The sequence below is a fragment of the Silurus aristotelis genome (genome assembly GCF_946808225.1).
Source record: "Silurus aristotelis genome assembly, chromosome: 22".
In the NCBI taxonomy this organism is placed as follows: domain Eukaryota; kingdom Metazoa; phylum Chordata; class Actinopteri; order Siluriformes; family Siluridae; genus Silurus; species Silurus aristotelis.
The window spans coordinates 6,209,725-6,231,781 of record NC_139595.1 but is presented as its reverse complement, the minus strand read 5'-3'; the positions used below and the strand labels follow the sequence as shown (position 1 = coordinate 6,231,781).

Sequence of the window (22,057 nt, the reverse complement as noted above, 5' to 3'; positions counted from 1 at the left end):
TGAAAATAACTTAACACACAGCCATTATTGTCTAAATAACTGGCAACAAATGTAAGTAGACCCCAAGTGATAACAGCTGTACGTCATTTAACCATGCAAAGCCACATGTCCTATTCATGTGCTTATTTTTATCTGCTTGACAGGACCATACAAATTTGTGTATTTTGTATTAAAGCAGTTAAAATTTGGTGCTTTGAGTTTAATTCTCTCATACTGACCACTGGATGTTCAACATGGCACCTCATGGTAAAGATCAGTATCACCCTAAAACTGAGTTGCAGTACAGTGACCAAGGTCATGCAAGGTTTTCCAAGACGGATTCCATTTGGAACAGTCCACACAAGGGTCATTCACAGTTGAGTCCTCATGCGGTGCGTCAGGTGCAGAAGCTGGTTCCAAAAAACAGATGCATGAGTGCTGCAGCATTGCTTTAGCGGATGCAGAAGCGGAAAGGTTCACTTGTCAGTGCTTAGACCAAACACCGCACACTGCAACAAGTCGGTTTCTATGGCTGTCATCCCAGAAGGAAGCCTCTTCTAAAGCTGGCTCACAAGAAAGCATGCAAACAGTTTGCTGAAGAGAACCTGAACAAGAGAACAAGAGAAGCATGGTGGTGGTAGCATCATGGTCTGGGGCTGCATGAGTGCTGCAGGTACTGGAGAGCTGCGGTTTATTGAGGCAAACATAGATTCCAACATGTACTGTGACATTCGAAAGCAGACATATTACAACATAATTACAACATAATAACGACCCCAAACACACCGCCAAGTTGACAACTGCCTTGTTGAGGTAGCTTAAGGTGAAGGTAATGGAGTTGCCCAGTATGTCTCCAGACCTGAACCTTATTGAACACCTGTGGGGCATCAAGCGGAAGGAGGAGAAGCGCAATGTGTCTAACATACACAGTGGCGGGCCGTGTATTTGGTACCTGGGCCTTCAGTGGGGACTTACCCGACTTAATCCACCTCTTAATACCACCACAATTACGTCGCAATTATAGAAACCATCAATATAATACAAAAATGCAATATAACAAACATTTGTATAACAATTGTAAACAAATGTATAACAACATTTTACTAAAGCAAGCTCCAAACCTTTACACTAGAACCACAACTGTGCCACCTATATCATCTGGAGCAGTTCAGAATCAATATTAACAAACAAATATTAGAATTTAGGTTGTAAATATTAGAATTTAGGTTGAACAAATATTAGAATTTAGGTTATAAATGTAGGTCAGTGCTTCTGATAGTGTTTAGGCTAGCAGAGAAGGCTTTGCTGGCCCTGACCGCCCACCACTGATATATATATGGCAATAAACTGCTACTATAACATACTTATTTACTTATTTATAAGCCCTTTATAATAGAGGGCAGCACTGAAGGTCTATTCAGGTTCTGCTGCATTTTGAAATTATAGTGCAACTTTTACACAACATATTGCAACATATTGATTTTTCATAAGGAAGAGCAAAAATGACTATTATTGTAGTCGGAGCTGAAATAAATGTGCTTTATTTAAGTGGAAAGTGTTTTACGCTTAACTTGAATTGAACGGATTAAAAAAAAAAAAATGATAAAGTAGAGAGCATCCTGCTTCATGCAGGCAATGTGTTCGACTTCAGTAATGTCGGTATACCTATAATTAATGTAGTCATGTAAAGTGAAAATAATGATCTTAAACACTAAAACTGGATTGGAAAAGTGACCGGGTTAGAGAATTGTGGCTGACGGCGTCTTCTACCGAACAGCGAACACTTCCAGAAATTAGTGATGATGAAATGCTGAGGGATAATAATCAAGATGGGATTTGATTGAAGCCATCTAATCCCTGTCTATCATAGAGCTTATATGCTTAAGACAAATTATGAGCATTCGTCATTTTTCACCATTCTATCGAGCAAGTGCATGGATAAAAAAGAGAAGGGCTCCACTTGGGTTTAGTCCTGGAGAAGTAAAACAAATGGCACAAGGGTTCAAAGGTCAAGAACACACAAAAATGTGCTGTCTCTGTGAATTCATCCTCAGGGATTGCCCTCCGCCCTCGATGTCTGCTTTCACTCATCGTTCTTTCATTTCCGATGAAAAAGTAATGAGCTTCTATCCCACGTCCATTAATATCTTGTATGAATACAGAATGAGCATTGTGACGTCTCGCTCTTATGTGTGTCTTCCTCACTGTTTCCCCTCTCAGGTTTTTTTGGCTGACCCCGGTTCTCTGGCTCGCCGCACAGAGAAAGATGTTTGAAAGATGTCAGAGTTTTGCACTCATGTGGTTTTAGAGGACATGCACAAACACACACATATACACACATAAACACACACACCCGCCTGGAGTCATAACCATGACCCTGTTGGCTGCTGTTTGTATTTGCATATTCCATCTATTTCCTCGCTCCCTCCTCCTCGTTCAGTCCTTCTCTATAACCCTTCTTTCTCCCTCCTCTCACTAATCATTTCTCGCTCCACTCAGTATGACCCAGCTTTCATTTTCTCTCGGTCCCTTTCTTCTGTTTGTGTGCCATCACTCTTATTTCCTGTGACAAATCTGTCATTTTTCAACCTGGTCAGGCCTATAAATGGAGTAAGGACATGAAACATTTCCCGGTGTGCTATTATCAAAATAATCAACAACTCAGTGTGGCCAGATGTGAAGCATACTGTTGATCATTCTCCTGTAATACCATGTATTTTTTTTATATATATTCCTATTGTATCAAAGTCAACATTAATGGAAATTTGGCAGTATATCTATCGCAATAGTATTTGAACAAAAGTTTGTGGATACCTAAATATAAGATTTTTTGAATATCCCATTCCACATTTAGTCCCTATTTACTGTTATAATAACCTCCACTCTTCTGGGTAGATGTTCCACTACATTTGAGGTGTGCTTGTGGAAATTGGTAATCGTTCAGCCCCTTCTAGTTCAAGTGAAGGGAAATGTGTGGCTCCAACTTTGTGGTAACAGTTTGGGGAAAAACCACATCTATCTTTCTATCTATCTATCTATCTATCTATCTATCTATCTATCTATCTATCTATCTATCTGTCTGTCTGTCTGTCTGTCTGTCTGTCTGTCTGTCTGTCTGTCTGTCTGTCTGTCTGTCTGTCTGTCTGTGCAAGATCCACTGAGACATTTTTTAAAGAGGGGATTATTGATAAGTTAGCATTAACTATTAAACAAAAGTGAGACATTCTACATACTTGGCATAACAGACGATCGACTAGAGAGCCGTTCTGAGCAGAAGAAAACACAAAAGGCACAAAAAGAGTCTCCTGTGTTGGTTGAAACCACACACTCCCAACATTTTCTGTGTTGCTGTTGCATGCTTCCCAATAATAGCTACCTTTATAACATGGAGTGTTTTGTATATATATTCAGCAGTGCATTGTGCTTGTGTAGGAGTGCGAGTTCACTGAATTCGCTTCGGCACCCTCCCGCCTCCGGCCCTCCGCCCAAAATAGGCTAACACGCCTAAAAATATGCCTTCATCACTCTCATTTTTGCCTGACCCACCCCAAACACACACACACACACACACACACACACACACACACACACACACACACACACACACACACACACACACACACACAGGGATAGACTCACTAATGGAAAAAGTAGCACAGAGCTTTTTAAGGTACAGAAAAGCACACGTCTTTCTAAAAGTGGACTTCATTCAGACCTGCACTTTTATGGTGCTACTGGGTCTCACTCGCTATTACCTCTATTACACAACCTCACGATTCAGGGTCATACACACACATAGCGTGAGTAGCTACAGCTGGAAACACATATTGAAATGCAAAGCAACTGCCCGATGTAGTTTATATTTATGCCGGCTCTGAGAGTGCATGTGTAGGTCAGAAAAGGTCACGCATGTGCGTATTGGCGAATGCATTTGCATGCTTATAGGTTTTCTGTACTCTTGCGTGTGACCGCAAGATTAATGCTTAAAACCTTTCCATAAATCTTTTGCCTTCTAATTTACTGTCTCTCTCTCTCTCTCTTTCTCCCTCTCACGTGCTCTTTCTCTTGCTCTTTCAGAGGCAGCTGGTGTGGTGGCAGGGATGTACCCGGTGGGAGTGTAGGAACACACACCCTTATCCCTGCTTATGACAGCACACTTTGTGTACACGGTCTCACACAACAACTTAACATGCTCTCTCTCTCTTCCTGTCTTGGCCTCCCCCTCTCCCTCATACATACACTTACATATATATACAATCACACACATATATATATATATATATATATATATACACACACACACACACACACACACACACACACACACACACACACACACACACACATCTCTGATAAACTGTAAACTGTTGTTCATGATAACACATCTCTACGAGGTGGTGGAGAATATCCCTTAGGACGCTGCTTTTGCTGATAATCAGCCACCTGTATAATGTTATTAACACTAAGTTGAAGCTTTTAGCCAACTAAAGCCCACCGAAATATTCAATAGGGATTATTTACACAATATACAATCAGGGGTCACATGCACCCCTGCTCAGAGACACTCTTCCTTTGAAAGGCTCCGACCTACGACCACTCAGCTTACGACATTCCGGAGATACAAAAAAAAAAATTATATATATATATATATATATATATATATATATATATATATATATATATATATATATATATATATATATATATATATATGATTTTTTATTTACTTCATTTGTACTATGTAAAAAGATTTTAAGGTATTTGTTTTAACACTAAATCAAATCAAAAGAAAACCGTTTTAAACAATTACAGTGACATTCAAAGTTTTTCCACTAAAATAAAAGTGGTTTTATAAAAAGATTTATAAAAGAATTACTCTCTGTAGAAAAGAACACTTTCTGAAATATATGGCATTCTGTGATTGAAGTAGGCAGAGCCTAAGTCTAAAAAGTTAACATTTTTCTGATAATGTAGAGCTTGACAATTTTGATAAATGGCAATTTTCATCATTTTGATACATTTTGAGGTGATTAAACAGGTGAAATTGACCTGTTCACGTTCTAATATATTTCTTTCTACAGTGTAAAAGAAGACATGGTATGATTAGGAAGTTGTAGCTCAGTGGTTAAGATGTTGGAATTCTTATCTGGTTTTGAGTAAAAATTCCAGCACCACCAACTGCTACACCTGGGACATGTAACAAGGCTCTTAACTCTTAACTGCTGAGTTGTATAAATAAAATGATTGTAAGCTGCTCATCGACAAAATGAATAATGAAATTATTTGAAAAATGTTAAACACGGCTGAAAAACCTGCTCTACTTGCCATTTCTCCGTTGTTCGGTCAAATGTTTTTTGTTTTTATGCAACAAACTAGATAAAAAGGCAAAGTCACCCATGTTGTGTTGACAGATGGCCGATTTTGTAATTATTTTCTCTAAAAGCAGACCCTATGTAAGATGGAGAACAGGAGAGAAGATGTTAACAGACTGCCTGACACCTACAGTCAAACATGGAGGTGGAAGCTTAATGTTTTGGGGTTGTTTTGGAGCCGGGAAGGTTGGAAACATAATTTTAGGTGAATGGAATTCTGAACAAACATGGCTTCCAATTCACACTTCAACACCAGGCAATTCCATCTGAACTGCGACGAATTGGAACCAAATTCACCATACAGCAAGACAATGACATAAAACATAACCTCTTGATGTCACCCAAATGAGGATGGGTTCCCCTTTTGAGTCTGGTTCCTCTCAAGGTTTCTTCCTCATGACATCTAAGGGAGTTTTTTCTTGCTACAGTCGCCACGGCTGCTCATCAGGGATAAATGTACACCGTTCACCTTAACTGTTGATTTCTGTAAAGCTGCTTTGAGACAATGTCTGTTGTGAAAAGCGCTATAGAAATAAACTTGACTTGACTTGACTTGACATGACATGACATGACATGACATAAGTCCAAGCTCTGTAAGCTTTAGTTAGAGAGCAAACAGTCACATGGAGATTTCTTTATCATGAAATGACATGCCCACCTAATCCTTTTAAACTGCTCTGATATGAGCTGGATATTAAAATCAGAACTAAATCTCCAACTAGTAAGAAATATCTTTGGCAAATTTTACAAGAGGCATGGCAAAGTATTTCATCTTAATGTTGGAGAAAAGAACTGTCCAGCTGCTGAGAGTGTGTAAAGCTGTAAAGATACATATATAAAATGTATACTGTATATATACTGTTTAGTCAAAGGAAATCTTTGTACTGTAAATTTGAATAAGTTTGTTATTATCATTATTTTAATTAATATATTTTTTGCATTTTTTTGACAGACATGCAGTATGCAGTATATACAATGTTAAGCTTTTAGCTATAAACTTTCCTGAATTGTTAATAAATCGAATAAAGTATTGTCAGTCATTTAACACAGATTGGCAATCCCGTGGCATACTGAGTAAAAGGAACTTTGTGTATATTTTATTTTTGGCTGCACGGTTTGAACTTGAAATTTCCCTCGGTACTCAATGACACCGTGACAGTGTGAGGCTGCACGGAATATCCCAGTTCACCTGAAGGCGAACATAAATAACCGAACACTGAGTTGTTTTGCAGCGGGGACACGAAGCCCGGCCACTATTACTCTGGCACTGCAGCGAGTGTTGTTTTATTCATGTAATATATACACGACAGTACCATACCTGGATGTGTACATTGTCTATGGATGCTGATGTGGATATTGAATAAAGAGAAAATGAAAAAAAAAAAAAAATAAATCTGGATTAAAAATGATGCTGAAACAGGATTGTCACGAGTGAGTCAGTGGAGAAAACGAGAGAATGCGTGTGAGAAGTAGAGGGAGGGAGAGATACGTACCCCTGGCAGAGTTTTCTGTTCGTGCAGTGCATTCTGGGCTTTGATGGCTGACTCACGAGCACAGTAGGTGAGGAACGCGCAGCCTGGAGAACAGAGAGGAGGATTAAAGTAATACTGCACATGCCCACACACTACTGCCCACACAAACACACACACCACACACATGCACACAAACAAACTCACTCGCTCTGTCACTCATAAACTGACACAAATGTGTAAACATGCACGCAGTCTTTTTTCAGATTTTATTTTACACACACACTCACACACAGATTTTCGCAGTTCAACCTGTCACGCTCTCTAAATGAATTTTATTCTTTGGACAAATGGTATTTTATATTACGTAATGCAGTATTTACATATTTGAATATGTTCATAGATGTATAATCATGTACACTTTGTCAATCTATTGAAACATGGTTGCCAAGTCCCTTAAAGATCCACAGTGTTTTGTTTTTGTAAATGCTACATAAAAAAAATTCGATTTCAGAAAGTGATAATCATAATTTTTTTTTTTTTTTTTTTTTTTTTAAAAAGGGGATAAAAAAAACAAAATAGAAAAAACATTCTTGATTATAAATGAATATCTATCTTACAAACACTAGTTTTATATCACATGATTGTGCCAAGTGGGCGGGGCTTAAGTTAAGTAACAGACAGACAGACAGACATACAGATAGATAGATAGATAGATAGATAGATAGATAGATAGATAGATAGATAGATAGATAGATAGATAGATAGATAGATAGATAGATAGATAGATAGATAGATAGATAGATAGATAGATAGATAGATAGATAGATAGATAGATAGATAGATAGATAGATAGATAGATAGATAGATGTTGTTCAAAGCAATTTAAAAGTTTTTAATGCCAACCAATTTCTTCACATAACTCAATCAAATATATATCAATCGAGACATAGAAATGTTTTGTCAAAGCAAAGAATTTGTATTAGTTTTACAATCATAGACATAATAATGCATGATTTTTATTTCCTTTTTTTTTTTTTTTCTTTCATCATGTTGCTCTAGTGCAGAGATTCTCCAAACACCCTAGTAGTGGAAGAGTTGCTACTGGGCCAGAAAACAATTCGGGGAAAAATATCTATATAATCATGACACTGTATTATTTATTGTTTTTTGCCCTTTAAGAGCCAACATCCAAATTTAAATACAGCACATTTTCATTAAAGCATAATTCCCACACTTGCAACAGGTTCAGCTAATTATTAGCATGAGTGCTAAACAAACATCCGTCAAAACGTTCTTTAGAGGAGGAGGTTCTAAAAAAGCCCAAGTGATAATGAAGAGACAGCTACTGTACAGTGGTCTACAAAAAAGGAAATGGAAACATGAAATCAGCCTTTGAACAAAAATATGAGAGACTCACGTATCTATTTAATGCACGTTATTAGAGACCCCTGACAAGTGTACCCTCTAAGACAGCTTTTGAAAGACCTTCTTTCATTTTGTTTTCATCCTAAGACTGTATTTTTAGCTACAAAAGCAAAGGCTGTAAACATCTGTAGATTTCTCACATGCTCTCTGATGGTAGCAAGCGAAAAGCCAGTAGTCTTGAAAAGAGTTGCAGGGTAACTTGAAAAGCAGCACGAACAACAGGGACACAAAGAGGATTTACAAAGCCACGATCACGCCTCAGTTACAATGCATATACAATACAAAACTCCTCTGCTGAAGAAGACAAAGAATCCTGCTGAAAATCTAGGGAGAGTCTTGAAATTGCAGTTCCATCAAAAGGAATCTTTGTCATTTTCTATCCTACTGATTTGTAAAAAAAAAAAAATAATCATAATAATAAATCAAAGTTAAAAATGCACCCCAAAATCATTAATGTTGCTACTCTGTGGTGTCCAAATATACTCCTTGTCTTTGGTAATACTTATGTTTCAATTCATAACTACAAATAATAATAATTAAAAAAACCTTGTGTGTAAATCCGAAGTTAATATTTGATCTGGGAATATATTAAATGACAAATGGGTCTAAATACCTATTTGGCTTCACTACATGACTTAATTTTTTCGGAACTTCTTTTTTCTGTGTTGTTCTAACAATAAACTAAAACAGTTTTTTAAAGACTTTCTTTAATTTATTTTATTGTCCATAGACTTAGAGTCAGATTTTCAATTTGGATTTATAGCACCATATACTGTGGGGGCGTTCAAGTCAAACAGGGATTTTTATTGTTACAGGTATACAAATGGATGCTAGTGTGGCAGTACTACATATAGTAGTAAGTGGATAGTGTTTCCTACTACTGAAAGGTCTAGCCAGTCCAGAGACTGTTAATCAAGATGGCAGACAACAGCATCAGTGTGTGCATAGAACAGCGTGTGGTGAAGGGGTTTCTTGTGAACGAAGGCGTAAAACCTGCAAATATTTACAAAATACTACAAGCACAGTACGGTGATGAGACGTTTAGCCGCAGTAAGACATCTGAATGATGTAAACGTTTTAAAGATGGCCATTGTTCCTCCACTGACAAACACGGTCGTGGTGATTCCCTGATGACAAAGTGAGGCAGGCTGTCCTAGGATGGTTTAGGTGTACTGAGAAAACGTTTGTATGTTTCCAGGCTTTAAAAGCTGGGATAAGTGTAATAATGTAGCTGGGGAGTATGTCGAAAAATAGATGCAGATTTCACGCCCTTATATGCTTTACATGGGTTGGAGTGGAAGATCTCCTGCTATAGAGCTCTGAACCCTATTGAAGCCCTATTGAACAAAAATAAATGTGAACTCTTACTGGAACCCAGACCTCCTCACCTCACCTACATCAGCACCTGACTTTAATAACACCCTTGTGGCTAAATGAATCTTCACAAATCTGCACACACACACACACACACACACACACACACACACACACACACTCCACTATCTGGTAAAGCATCTTCCCAGTAGAGGGAATTATAAGAGAAAATGTGAACTAGATGTGGAATGTGATGATCAAAAAGCACACACCATACTTATGACCAGGTGTCTGCAAACTTTTGGCAATATAGTGTATCAGCAATAATTAGAAATAATATATATTTGCATCCACATTCTGTCTGGATTAATACAAAATTGTAGGCTCATTAATATTCATACTCATTTGGAGGACTTTGCATTTTAAGTAATTTAAATTCAAATGCATGTTTTCAGGGAATATCAAAGGCGTAACATTCGACACATACTGAAATGGCAGAATAAGAATACATATGTGCGTTTACACACATACACACACATACGCATACACAGAGATCCTATAAACAAGTGCAAGCCTTAAATTATTCATGTATTAACATATGAAGTGTAGCAAGAAGAAGATAGAAAACAACATCTATATGCTTTTTTTATTCTCCTTCAATCATAATTGCTCTCAAGTGAGTTTGAGTCAGGTTGAAAAGACTGTGATGAGATAGAAGAGGGGGGAAAATATCAATAAATAAAGGGTGAGAGAGTGGAGGAGTGGAATAGCAATGGTAGTTTTGATGTTTGACTGGCTCTGATCACAGTGTTGCATGACTGCCTGGAGAAAATTGGGGAAATGTGTGTGTGTGTGTGCGTGTGTGTGTGTGTGTGTGTGTGTGTGTGTGTGTGTGTGTGTTTGCCATCAATAGGGCTTAATGCAAACTCAATACCAACACCTGCATATCTGTCAGAATTGGCATGTAGTGTCTGAGGCTATATAACTATATGTGTATTTAGATTTAAACCCAAAGTGGGTAGGGTTTTAACTGGAAGGGTCTTTCTTTCTTTCTTTCTTTCTTTCTTTCTTTCTTTCTTTCTTTCTTTCTTTCTTTCTTTCTTTCTTTCTTTCTTTCTTTCTTTCTTTCTTTCTTTCTTTCTTTCTTTCTTTCTTTCTTTCTTTCTTTCTTTCTTTCTTTCTTTCTTTCTTTCTTTCTTTCTTTCTTTCTTTCTTTCTTTCTTTCTTTCTTTCTTTAATTAAGCGTTAACCCTACAGTACAACTAAGAAAAGTGCTTTATATTTGTCAGGTGTTTTACAGCACAGTGAAAATCTTTTCTCAAACATCCCAGAGATGTTAGGAAACTGTGGTCAGAGCACAGGATCAGCCATAATATTGCACCCCGAGAACACACAGGGTTAAAGGCCTTGCTCAAGGGCCCCAAGAGTGGCAGCTTGGCGATAACAGGGCTTGAACTGCCAACCTTCCGATCAGTAAACCCAAGCCCTTAAACACTGAGCTACCACCGCTCCCACTATGCCACCAGGGTCACTAAAAACACCGGGGAAAAAACATTTACATTTATGGCTTTTAGCAGGCACTTTTATCCAGAGCAGCGTACAATTATCTTAATTGTACAGCTGTGCAGTTGTGGGTTTTCGGCAGCTTGGTGGTGCTGGGAATTGAACATCTAACCTTCTGATCAGAAGTCTAACATCTTATCCACTGAGCTACCACCTCCCAAAACAGAGGTAGAAATGGCAGCGCTGCCAGCATGGTGTGGCAATTACAATCCCACTGGTGTTTTACAATTTAGCTTTTCAGGTTATTAGTTTTGTTTGTACCTGACATTTAGTTGGTTTATTTCCCAAAATATATGCAAGCTAGTAACCTGTTTTTTTTTTAAATAGCCTACTTCAAACCACCATGACCGTGACCAGGAGTTCACTAAAGATGAAGGAATAAAAAGCTTCACAATTGTCTTCTTGTTGTACACCAGTTTTGTTTCCTAAAGCTAAAGAAATTAATCTTTTGTCCTTTTATATAAACCTGTATTTATATCTATTGCAAATAATAAAACATAAAAAATCCTCAGTGGGACATAAACCAATATTTCACTTGTTCACTTCATCCCAAACCTAATTGCCTTTTCAGTCCTGGTGGTAAAACAGACTGGCAGATATAGCCGTTGAAAATTTTATTCCCTCAGGGGGATCACAAGAGTCCCCTCTGATCTTGTGTCATGACCCCAGGGCGAGGTCACAGTAACCCTGGATGTCATCAGGGTCGAGGTGAAGGCGTGAAATAGGGCCTCTCGGGTGGCTGGATAAATTGATCAGAGCCCTCAATCAGCGCTGCTTTATATGACTGTCTTCTCTGGAGCTTTAGACCCGAGAGAGAGGCTTGTTGTGCATGGGTCAAGACTTTAACGACCTCTTTTCAGCACCTCCTCTCCCACCCGCTCCAAACCCCCTTGTGGACCGTCCGCCAATGATTTCCAATAGCCGGGGCATGAATCAGTCAATCCTTATGTTTATATCCCTCTTACTTTCATTCTGGGGTGGAGTCTGTGTGTCTGAATAGCTGCTGGAATGATCAGTGTTACAGTAACCTGCAAAATGAGTTTACCATTTAAAACTTGAAAACTCCCTCGAAAACTGTGCAAGCGTTTATTTTTTTCGTGACAAAATACAGGTCAGTGCCGATGCAAATGGACTAATTTACCACCCACGGTGCGATTTTACTAAGCCTGAAAGTCACTTTAGGAACAACGGCATGCACAAATTACATTTACATGCCTAATTGACCAGTTTAATAACTTATATCAACAGAAATCTGAGTGCCTTTTTTAATACCACTTACAAATACTGTTCAAAATGATACAAAGTTTGTATCACTATCAACATATGGATGGTAAGTTCAGGGATATAAAGAGTCTAATAGCTCCGGTATATAATGCTGCATATCCGCATGAAGAACTCCATGCTATACGAGTAAACACTGCGTATCTTATCCTTATGTTCTAGAAGAAAGATGACAGGTTTAAGACAGGTTCTGGGTATCCAGCAGGCAGCAGAGCGCTGTGAGCTATAAGTGAGGCTGAGAGCGGTGGTCATGGTGAGCCCAGGCTGCAGCGGTCTGAAGCAGTGTGTCAGTCAGGGATCAAAGGCAAATTGGCACAGACGCTGCATTCGCTAGCCAGAAATCACACACTCTCGCTCGTGTTCTCTCCAGCAGACACTTCTCTCTTTCTCTCTCTTCCCTTCAAGGAAGATACACAGAGCTTTATTTACTGTGGTTGGCAACTCAGTTCGCAGAAACTCCCACACAATGAGGGGGAAGGAGTAACTCACTTCACTAGAGTGATCACCCATGTGCGTATTTCTTCACACCATTTTATTAGACTAATTAAAATTCTGTAATAGAGATAAAAAAAAACTAAATATTTGTCAGATTTTTTATTATTATTATTAGTATTATTTTTAGTAGTATTTGTCAACCACTAAAGAAGACGAGAAAACAATTGTAAAATAAATGTTTAAAAAAAAGATAAATTACGACGTATGTCGAAGATGGTACTTTGACTGTGACAGTCTTTCCTGCTTCATGCTGATTTATAATTTTAATTTTCTTCTCCAAACTTTTTTTTTCACTACCATCAGGAGACATACTTGGGTGCTTTTAAGACATTTAAGCTTTTGAGACATCTTTACTATGTCGACACATTGCGAGAGATACGCTCATCCTGTACATTGTACACTGCTGCCTGTGCCTGTTGCGCGTTATGTTAAATAAAGTTTTGTCGTATCGCTCATCATCGTAAGATCGAAAAATTGTGAGTCAAAACAACGTAACTCAGATACCATTATATATATATATATATATATATATATATATATATATATATATATATATATATATATATATATATATATATATATATATATATATAGTTTATGTACAGTAAATGATGTAACCAATGTATGTGCTTCTTGTTTGTCCTCTTCGGACATTATATTTACTAAAATGCTATATATTATTTATTATTAAAGTAATATTAATTAATTATTATTATTTGTATTATATTTGTGTGGGTCCCTGGTGGTCTAGTGGTTAGGATCCGGCGCTCTCACCGCTGCGGCCCGGGTTCGATCCCCGGTCAGGGAACCGACCCCAGCCATTAGGGTTGCACAAGCCTTAGTGCCGGTCCCAAGCCCGGATAAATGGGGAGGGTTGTGTTAGGAAGGGCATCCAGCGTAAAGACATGTGCCAAATCAAACATGCGGATGATCCGCTGTGGCGACCCCTAATGGGAGAAGCCGAAAGAAAGCTTTTTTTTATTTTTTTTATTATATTTCTTCTTATTATTATTATTATAAATGTTTAAAATTTAATTTTGAAAAAGTTTTACCAAAACAGATTTATAATGTAATCACTAAATAAATGTTTTTTTTTATAGATACATCATAATAATTATAATAATAATCATCTATATTTATTGATTAAAGTACTTTTTATTATTCAATATTATTTTTCATTTTATAATTTTGCTTTGTATTATTATAAAGGTTTTTGTTCATTTAATTTGCAATAAAGTTTTACCAAAACTGACTTTTAGTTCAACCAATAAATAAGAAATGTTTATATTACTGAGCTGATATATTAAGATAAATCAGCTGAAGAAATTGCATATTACATCGATTCATTCATTCATCTTCTGCAAACTACTTTATCCGGGTCAGGCTTGTGAATCACAGGAACACTGGATATGAAGCAGGAATACCCCCTGGGATGGATCGCAAAGCCCCATGCACACACACATTCACACACTCGTTCACACACTCATTCACACCGATGTGTAGTTTAACTTTCTGGCACCTTCTGGCGTCTTTTTTGGAGAAGGGAGAAAATCCACACAGTGAGAAAATGTACAGAAATTCTAAGCAGCCTGTAACCCAAACACAACTAAAACACTGTGAGACCAAAATATGCCCCTGTGCACCACCATGTCGTTTGGTGCAGAAGAATGATACATATATTTCATTGGTGGCCCATCGTTTCGATTGTTATTATAATTCCAAATGAATTTCTATTATTCTACAAGAAAAAATATGTGTATGTATATGTATTCTCTACATGACGGCCGCATTGAAAAATGCCGAGCAGTCTGAAAAGGTTCAATCAGGAATTCCTTCTTATAATTCCTTATGATACTGAGAAACATAAAGATACAATCAAACTTCGCCACAATGATCAGGTTCTTGACACCGAGACCCAAAAAAACAAGACTTTCCAAGGTTTTGATCACATTCATATCAGCGACGGCCTGGAGAAAGGCTTCTTTTCAGACTTTCCTCTCGTCCTGTGCCATTGTTCCAGACACAAAGCTCACCCCGCTCCTGTATAATTGCCTTGTAATGAGTGGCATTATAAATATATATATATATATATGTGTGGTCGTCTAGTGGAACCTGTAAACCTTAATTAAGTCAGTCGCATTCAGATCTGCCCAACCTCGGCCCTCAGAGCAAAGCTGTGTGTCAGGAGTGCACAGACCACCCCATGTAGAACTAATCACTCCCTCGTTCTTTCTCCCTCATCCCCCACTCATACACCCACACACACACACACACACACACACACACACTCTCTCCCTCTCTATCTCTTTCTTTTTCACACACAAAGAATGCCATTTAACAAAAGCACAAGGGGTTACCACGCTTATGCATTCAAACTGCACACCTGGGCCCGCTTTTCGATATTTATAGCAAACTGTTTCTACAGCGGAGGGAAAACCGCACGTGCAGGTAAACACAGTGTGACAGAAGTCATTTGTATTGCTCTCTCGTGCAGTGATTTATAGAGGCAACTTTTGGAGAAGAGGCAAAAGGACCTTACTCTGCGTACGTGATCGTATTAGCATACCTTTTTACAATTCGGATTCCCGAAAACAGAAAGAGCACTGAATAAATACGAATCCTAGCACAAAAAAAACGGCTCGGCGTGTCTCGTTTATCACGTTCGCCTTCCGTTTGTTCGTGTTTATTAAGGGAGTACTGCTTTTAATGTAGCAAAAGAGAACGATATCTCTGGATACGGCTCGCTCGTGCTTTCTGACTAACATCAGATTCGACGGACCAGAAGTTAACTTGTGTTTTTAAATGAACTACATTATGTATGAGATTCGTATTAAAGTGCCAGTCAGTGGTGGACAAAATTCATAAATCATGTACTTGAGTTAAATTTGAGTTACAGTAGGTAAAATATGGCGCCAGTTAAAGTAAAAAGTGCTTCCTTTTAACTTTTACTTGAGTAAAAGTACTAAAATATTTGCCTTCAAATTTACTTTAGAATCCAAAGTACTATGACTTATTATGGTTATAATGTTCCTATTATTATTTTTATCACAAGACTCTTTGCTCAATCAACTTAGTTTATGTGAAAATACTCTGTTACTCTTAGCACAACAATCTGTTCATAGAATGATATTAATGACACTAATATCTATTAAAATTATAAATCCAATTATATCAAACCTTTTATAAAACCTTTGTGCAAACGTGCAAAGAGGCCACGGGTGTTGTGGCGAGTTCGAGTCAGGAGTTTTCTCCATCATTTATTCCTCTCAAAACGTTCTGCTTGGTGTTGAACTGATGCTGAACTGTATATTCGTGTAAGTAGAAACCACCAAAAAAAGAGGTTTAAAACAGAGTGCACTCTGATTGGTGGCTTGCTGTGTGCTGGACCAGTTAAATTGTTTTCCACTCATAAATAAAAAGGAAGAACTGATTCATCAAAATGTAGTTGAGTAAAAGTATATTTTGTATACTTTTTTAGTATATTTGATTATGAAGTATAGTGAAGTTAAAGTAAAAATCTGCCCAAATGGAAATACTTCAGTAAAGTACAGATACGAGAAAAAGCTACTTGAGTACAGCACTTAAGTGTCAGTTATTTACGCTGTATTCAGTGAAAATCTTTTGGCTGAATACAAGTGTTTTTTCGTGTTTTTCAAACTTGTGTCATGTCATGTGTTCACACAGGCCCCAGTCTTTCACACAATAACAACAGACATAATAATAATAATAAAAACCAGCCTTTTAAAATATGCCACTGATGATAATTATTCTTATTCTAAGCAATAAATAACATAGTCTGCCATAAATTATGCAGACTGTGACTTCGTAATGGAGTACCACATCAGAATTATAAAAATGGAGTGAAAGCGAACAAACGAACAGCGATTAAAATAAAAAGAGGTCACAAAGGTGCAATTTATGGTTTGCTTTACCTCCTGACAAATGGTTTCATATATTCTAAATTGGTGATCGCAGCATTAAGGTCTATTCATAGTCTAGCTATAAAGTCCCGATGGGAAATTCATAAAAGATCGCTTTACCTGGCTCAGGTCCAAGCTTAACTTCTGCTAGTATAATAAACATTTCACGACTACGAGGCAGCTACATATACATTTTATTAGTAGGTTTTGAAAAATGTTAAGAAATCCAGAGCAAAAACTGCAAAGATTCATCATGTCATCATGAGATCAGAGCTGTAGTCTAATAAAAGCCCCAGCGTGCATTCAGTGGAAACGATGTTAAATACGGGCATTGTGTGGCGGCTTCTCTTGCATGCACATTGCAGTTGGGAAACTTCTGACAAGCTCCACACCTTCGATTGTTTTTTAAGCCATTGCAGCAATCTATAAAACAATTCTAACTCAAAGGCAGCATGGCACGATTGAATGAGGTAAAGCTACAAATGAATGGGGGTCTATTTCAGCAGTATTTCGTCATGGACAGGACTCGGTTTGATGGGCTGGTGCTGAAAGTGGGACCTGGCAAAGGAAAGCACAAAGCAAGGCCAAAAACACCAAATCTGATTTCCCATGAGGTACGTGGCTAATAATGGTAAAGTATGGTCTTTGTCATGTTACATGAAAAAATAACTTTTATACTTGCGTCTCAGTTCTCTCTGTATTTGAAATAGTTTATATCGCTGTATAAAACATATAAGGATTGGCCAATAAATAACCGCTGGTATTCATTTTCCTTCCACTTTTTCTGCATTACAGTATCTGATAGGAGACGGACCAAGTGTGCTCTACTGCCTTCGCTCCTACTGGTAGATGTTGCACGAACTTTCACCAACAGTATGTTGAGTCTTTAACAAGCTGTGGGAAAGCTATCCTGGATAACATGTGCATATATATATATTGCATATATGTATTGGGAGAAAAAACTTCCACCGATGGTGATTTTAGATGGTGAAACGCACGACGAAGCCAAAAGAAAAACTCTCGAGAGAAATAGTTGTGAAAGAAAGGAGGAAGACAGTAAAGAATGACTTTTTTGGTCGGCTACTGTTTAGATACAAGCCGTTGTAACGCGTTGAGTCAGGGTGAAGGGAGAGCTCGCTAACTCCAGTTGCAACAGAAATCATATAAGCACAGACAGGTTTCCAAAACTCGTGCTTTTTTATTTTTCTTGCCAACAGCGTTAGGGGTTAGTCAAAGAAACTTAGAAATGAGCATCAGAAAATAATAAGGACATATTCCTCGGTCTTGCACACATGCAGTAAAACCGGAAAAAATGTGGCGGCAGGCTATTCCCAAAATGCCGCTCTGCTCTTAAAGGAGCCACAACATATTTCACCCGTTACACCGTGTAACAGACACTGTCTTTCGTTAAAGCCTGTGTAAAGTTCATTAGTTTCAGTGTAGACAGGTGCGGCTTATTTATGTTCAAAATAAAAAAATATTTGTAAAATTCAGTGGGTGCGGCTTATATATGGGTGCGCTTAATAGTCCGGGAATTACGATATATAAATATATAATTCAAACTTTTTTCATTTTTCATTGGTCGGCCATGAAACATCCCTATGAAAGGGCCCTAAGAGTGGCAGCTTGGAAATACTGGGGCTTAAACCCCCCAACTTTCCAATCAGTAACTCAGAGCATTAACCACCTAACTACAGTACCACATTCCCTGTAGCACTGAGCGAGTGGATATTTGGCTTTATGTGTGTCTATGGTAGCATGTGTTTAGCAGTGTCTGTCTTGCACTGGTGGCTGTTAGGAGTTGAAATTTGCCACAACAAAATTGAAAGGAAATTGGATTACAAAGTTGAAGACCTAAATTTCCATGAAAATGATTACATTTAAGTTTGGCAGAGTAGAAAAGCCCTTTTCCTCTCCTGAAACCTATTCATTAATAAGCATTTGTAAAGCCCTATCAGGATGTTTAAAATGAATTCACTAGTGTTCCTGTAGCAGTTGGTGGTCTACAATTAAAACAAAAATTATGAAACTGACTATTTTCCTTCGTTAGTGTTGACATTTAAGAAGCAAAACCATCAGCACATGCAGAATGCTGTTATTTCCATCGGCTTGGTTTGCTCGACACACAGTGAAGATGAAACCTGACAGATTCCATTTTCAAATCAGGCCGGTCGCAGCGCAGCAACAACGCAGGCTTTCAAAAACGGAGAAGAAAACGCACCGCATTTATCACCGATGGTGTGCATCTATGCTTCCACGGTGATGCGAGGCACAATTTCATACATTATAATCAAGCTGATGTATGAACGACAAATCTGGAACAGCCAACCAATTCAATTCAGCGTGATGCGACACAAGATGATGCAATGGGATGTAATTCAGTATTATGCAAACAGTTTGATGTTCATTTTACTTTGTTTTTGACACTGCTTGCAAGAAAACATCCAGTAGCCATAAATCAATACATTGCATTAAACAGAGCGCTTTCGCATTTTGATGACTATGGCTAATATTTTACTTGGAATACGCTTTGTTATAATGAGTTTCCTAGAAGCACAGACTGATAAAAAAACTTATTTTTATATATATATATATATATATATATATATATATATATATATATATATATATATATATATATATATATATATATATATATATATCCATCCAAGGAAAAGGGGGCTAGTTGTGAGAAATGGGAGGCCATGTCATTTTGTTTAAAACTGACCATACATGAAGATACACCTTCTTTGCCTTTATCCACAAAAGCCATTGCAAACTCATTTAAACTGACAGAAACAGACCTGACCACGCCTTCTTCACAGAGCCTGACAGGCACAAACTTCTTTCCTTACAAGAATGCCATGCTTTCCTCACAGGAAATGACAGGCTCAGGAGACATTCTTCTTTTACATAGACTGACAGGCACACAGAACATGTCTCCTTCGTTGGAGCTGATAGATACATAGGCCACACCCACTTCAAGGGGTCTGACTAGCAATGAAGCCATGCCTTCTCTACTGGAAATGACAGGCTCAGAAGTCATACCTACACTAGGGCTGACAGACATACATGGCATTGCTTCGTTCTTTAGTATCTATATGGATAAAGATCCACTGAGACTGACAGGCACAGAGGCAGGTCTCTTTCAAAGGGAGTGACAGACAGAGATGACAATCCTGTTTCACTGAGACTGATGGACTGTGGACTCACTGTGGATTTGTCTCCTCCCTTGACGTTTAACGCTAAGAAGCCACACCTTTTTCAAAGTGCCGGACAGGCAAACCGGATATGCTTTCTTTTACCGGTACTGAGCACAAAGACCATTTATTCTCCCTGTACTGAAACTGAATTGATATAAACCATGCCTCATTTATTTATCATTTGCAAGAGCAGAAGCCACACCCCCTTTTTTGAGCCTGACAGCCAACTTTAGCCAGCCTTTCCTGAAACTGACAGCCATTCCTTTTTTCTTTTATAGTCTTTATAATGATTAAGAATGCCAAAATCTGGAGACTTTACATCTCTAAAAGATGGAACTGGCAACCCCAGAAGTCGAAACCTCCTTCAACGGATCTACAGTTGGACTATAACCTCTACTGCATGATACATCAGAAATGAATGCTCGTTCCCGTTTTTTTGCCATCCCATTCCATACCAGAACACCCTGTAGTGGCCTCCCAACATCTAATGTATGTGAATGAAATGGAAATCCAATGCATAACAAATTTCAGCTGGGGCCAGTGTACTCTTGCATGTGAACACTCGTGTGAATAGGCGCGAGCTCTTGTCTCGTCTTGCTGACGCGTTTCATCTTTCACAAAAGAGAATCCTGTTGCTTGTTACAATATTTTAGAAGCGGCTCTCCGAATCCCTGAGCACACGATTACTTCTGGATGATGAACGCTCCCGTCCTCGACCGGTACCTGAACCCTGAACACTGCTAATGCAAAACTGAATGATGGATTGAAGTGAGATGCTTTCAGATACGAAGATAGTGTGTTTGAAATGACCTCCTACCCAAGTCAAATGCTCATAAATGGATAGAAAGTGCGGAGGAGTGAGTGAGTGAAAGAGAGAGCGAGAGAGTGAGTAAGAGAGCCAATGATGACTTATGGTTAAAATCGCAGCGAAAAGTAAATCGGGCATGGAGAAACAGGCAATAGCTGCTGTGCCGCTTTAGGCTCCGTGTTTTCAGCAAACAGCAGGAATGTGCCACTTACTCCATACCTATTCATCATTCTTCGCTTCCCTTTGTGCACAAAGCTAATAGTCTTTACGTCTGGTAAAGGCGGTTTTGCAAAAAACGATACACAATTATTCAAATATCGGATTTGGATCGTCCGTAGCCACATTCATTATTTTTTTTAGAGGAATCCAAACCGGAATATTGCCAATTTGCTGAAATCGGCTTGGATCCTTGTTGGATCGGTTGAGACCTTTATTTCTTAGTTTAAACTGACAGAAATGTCCAATTTGTGGGATCTCTATACATATATATACCATATGAATATATATTTGCCTATTTATATACCTCTTGCATTCGCTTTTATAGATTTGCATTACACCAAAAACATGATTCATGTTATCTGCATCAATGACAACTGGCTGATCATACGGGGTTGAGAATTATTAAAATATATATACAGTATACACAATATATATTTTAGATGAACTGCAGATTATTGGAGTGTTTATATCAGGGTGTAGGTACAGGTTCTTGCTTGCATGTGTATGTTTCAGGTTATATGACACTGACTGATGCAAAACAGAGTTACCAATTTTCCACCATCCAAATAGATTATTTTACTATAACAGCACTTCCTGCAGCATTTTTATGTCTCTTATAGCAATTACAGCCTTTCATTTTGAAAAAAAAAGGCAAATTTTGCATTCATTTCTAATTACCTTAAATGTCGTAGTGAATCCACGATACATGATCACACCGTTTTAGGTTACTGCACTGGATAAACTCGTATGCATCGCTATGAATTATTATCTGTTATTATATTATATTAAAAAATACGTTGTTTGAAAAATCTTGCCGTAAAAAACCTGCGACTACGTAGATTTTCCACCATAAAATCTCCTCAGAAACCGTAACGATTATGAGTATAATAATGTTCATTAACCAGTTTGTTTCAAGAATACTGCAGCTCTGTGCTATTAAAGTTCATTACATATTACATATGGTGTTTAGTAATCTCCTATGTCTACAGTATACCAACCAGTCTTT

At 38.0% G+C, this 22,057-nt stretch overlaps 1 protein-coding gene across 1 annotated transcript in view; it reads right to left on the bottom strand.

The window, feature by feature from the left end:
- The window catches only part of LOC310717166 (CUGBP Elav-like family member 5), a 213,348-nt gene that overhangs the window by 187,651 nt on the left and 3,640 nt on the right, over positions 1-22,057 (bottom strand). The window contains exon 2 of the mRNA XM_083524879.1: positions 6,845-6,927. Within this exon, the coding sequence (XP_083381005.1) occupies positions 6,845-6,927 (83 nt within the window). The remainder of the gene's footprint in view (positions 1-6,844; positions 6,928-22,057) is intronic.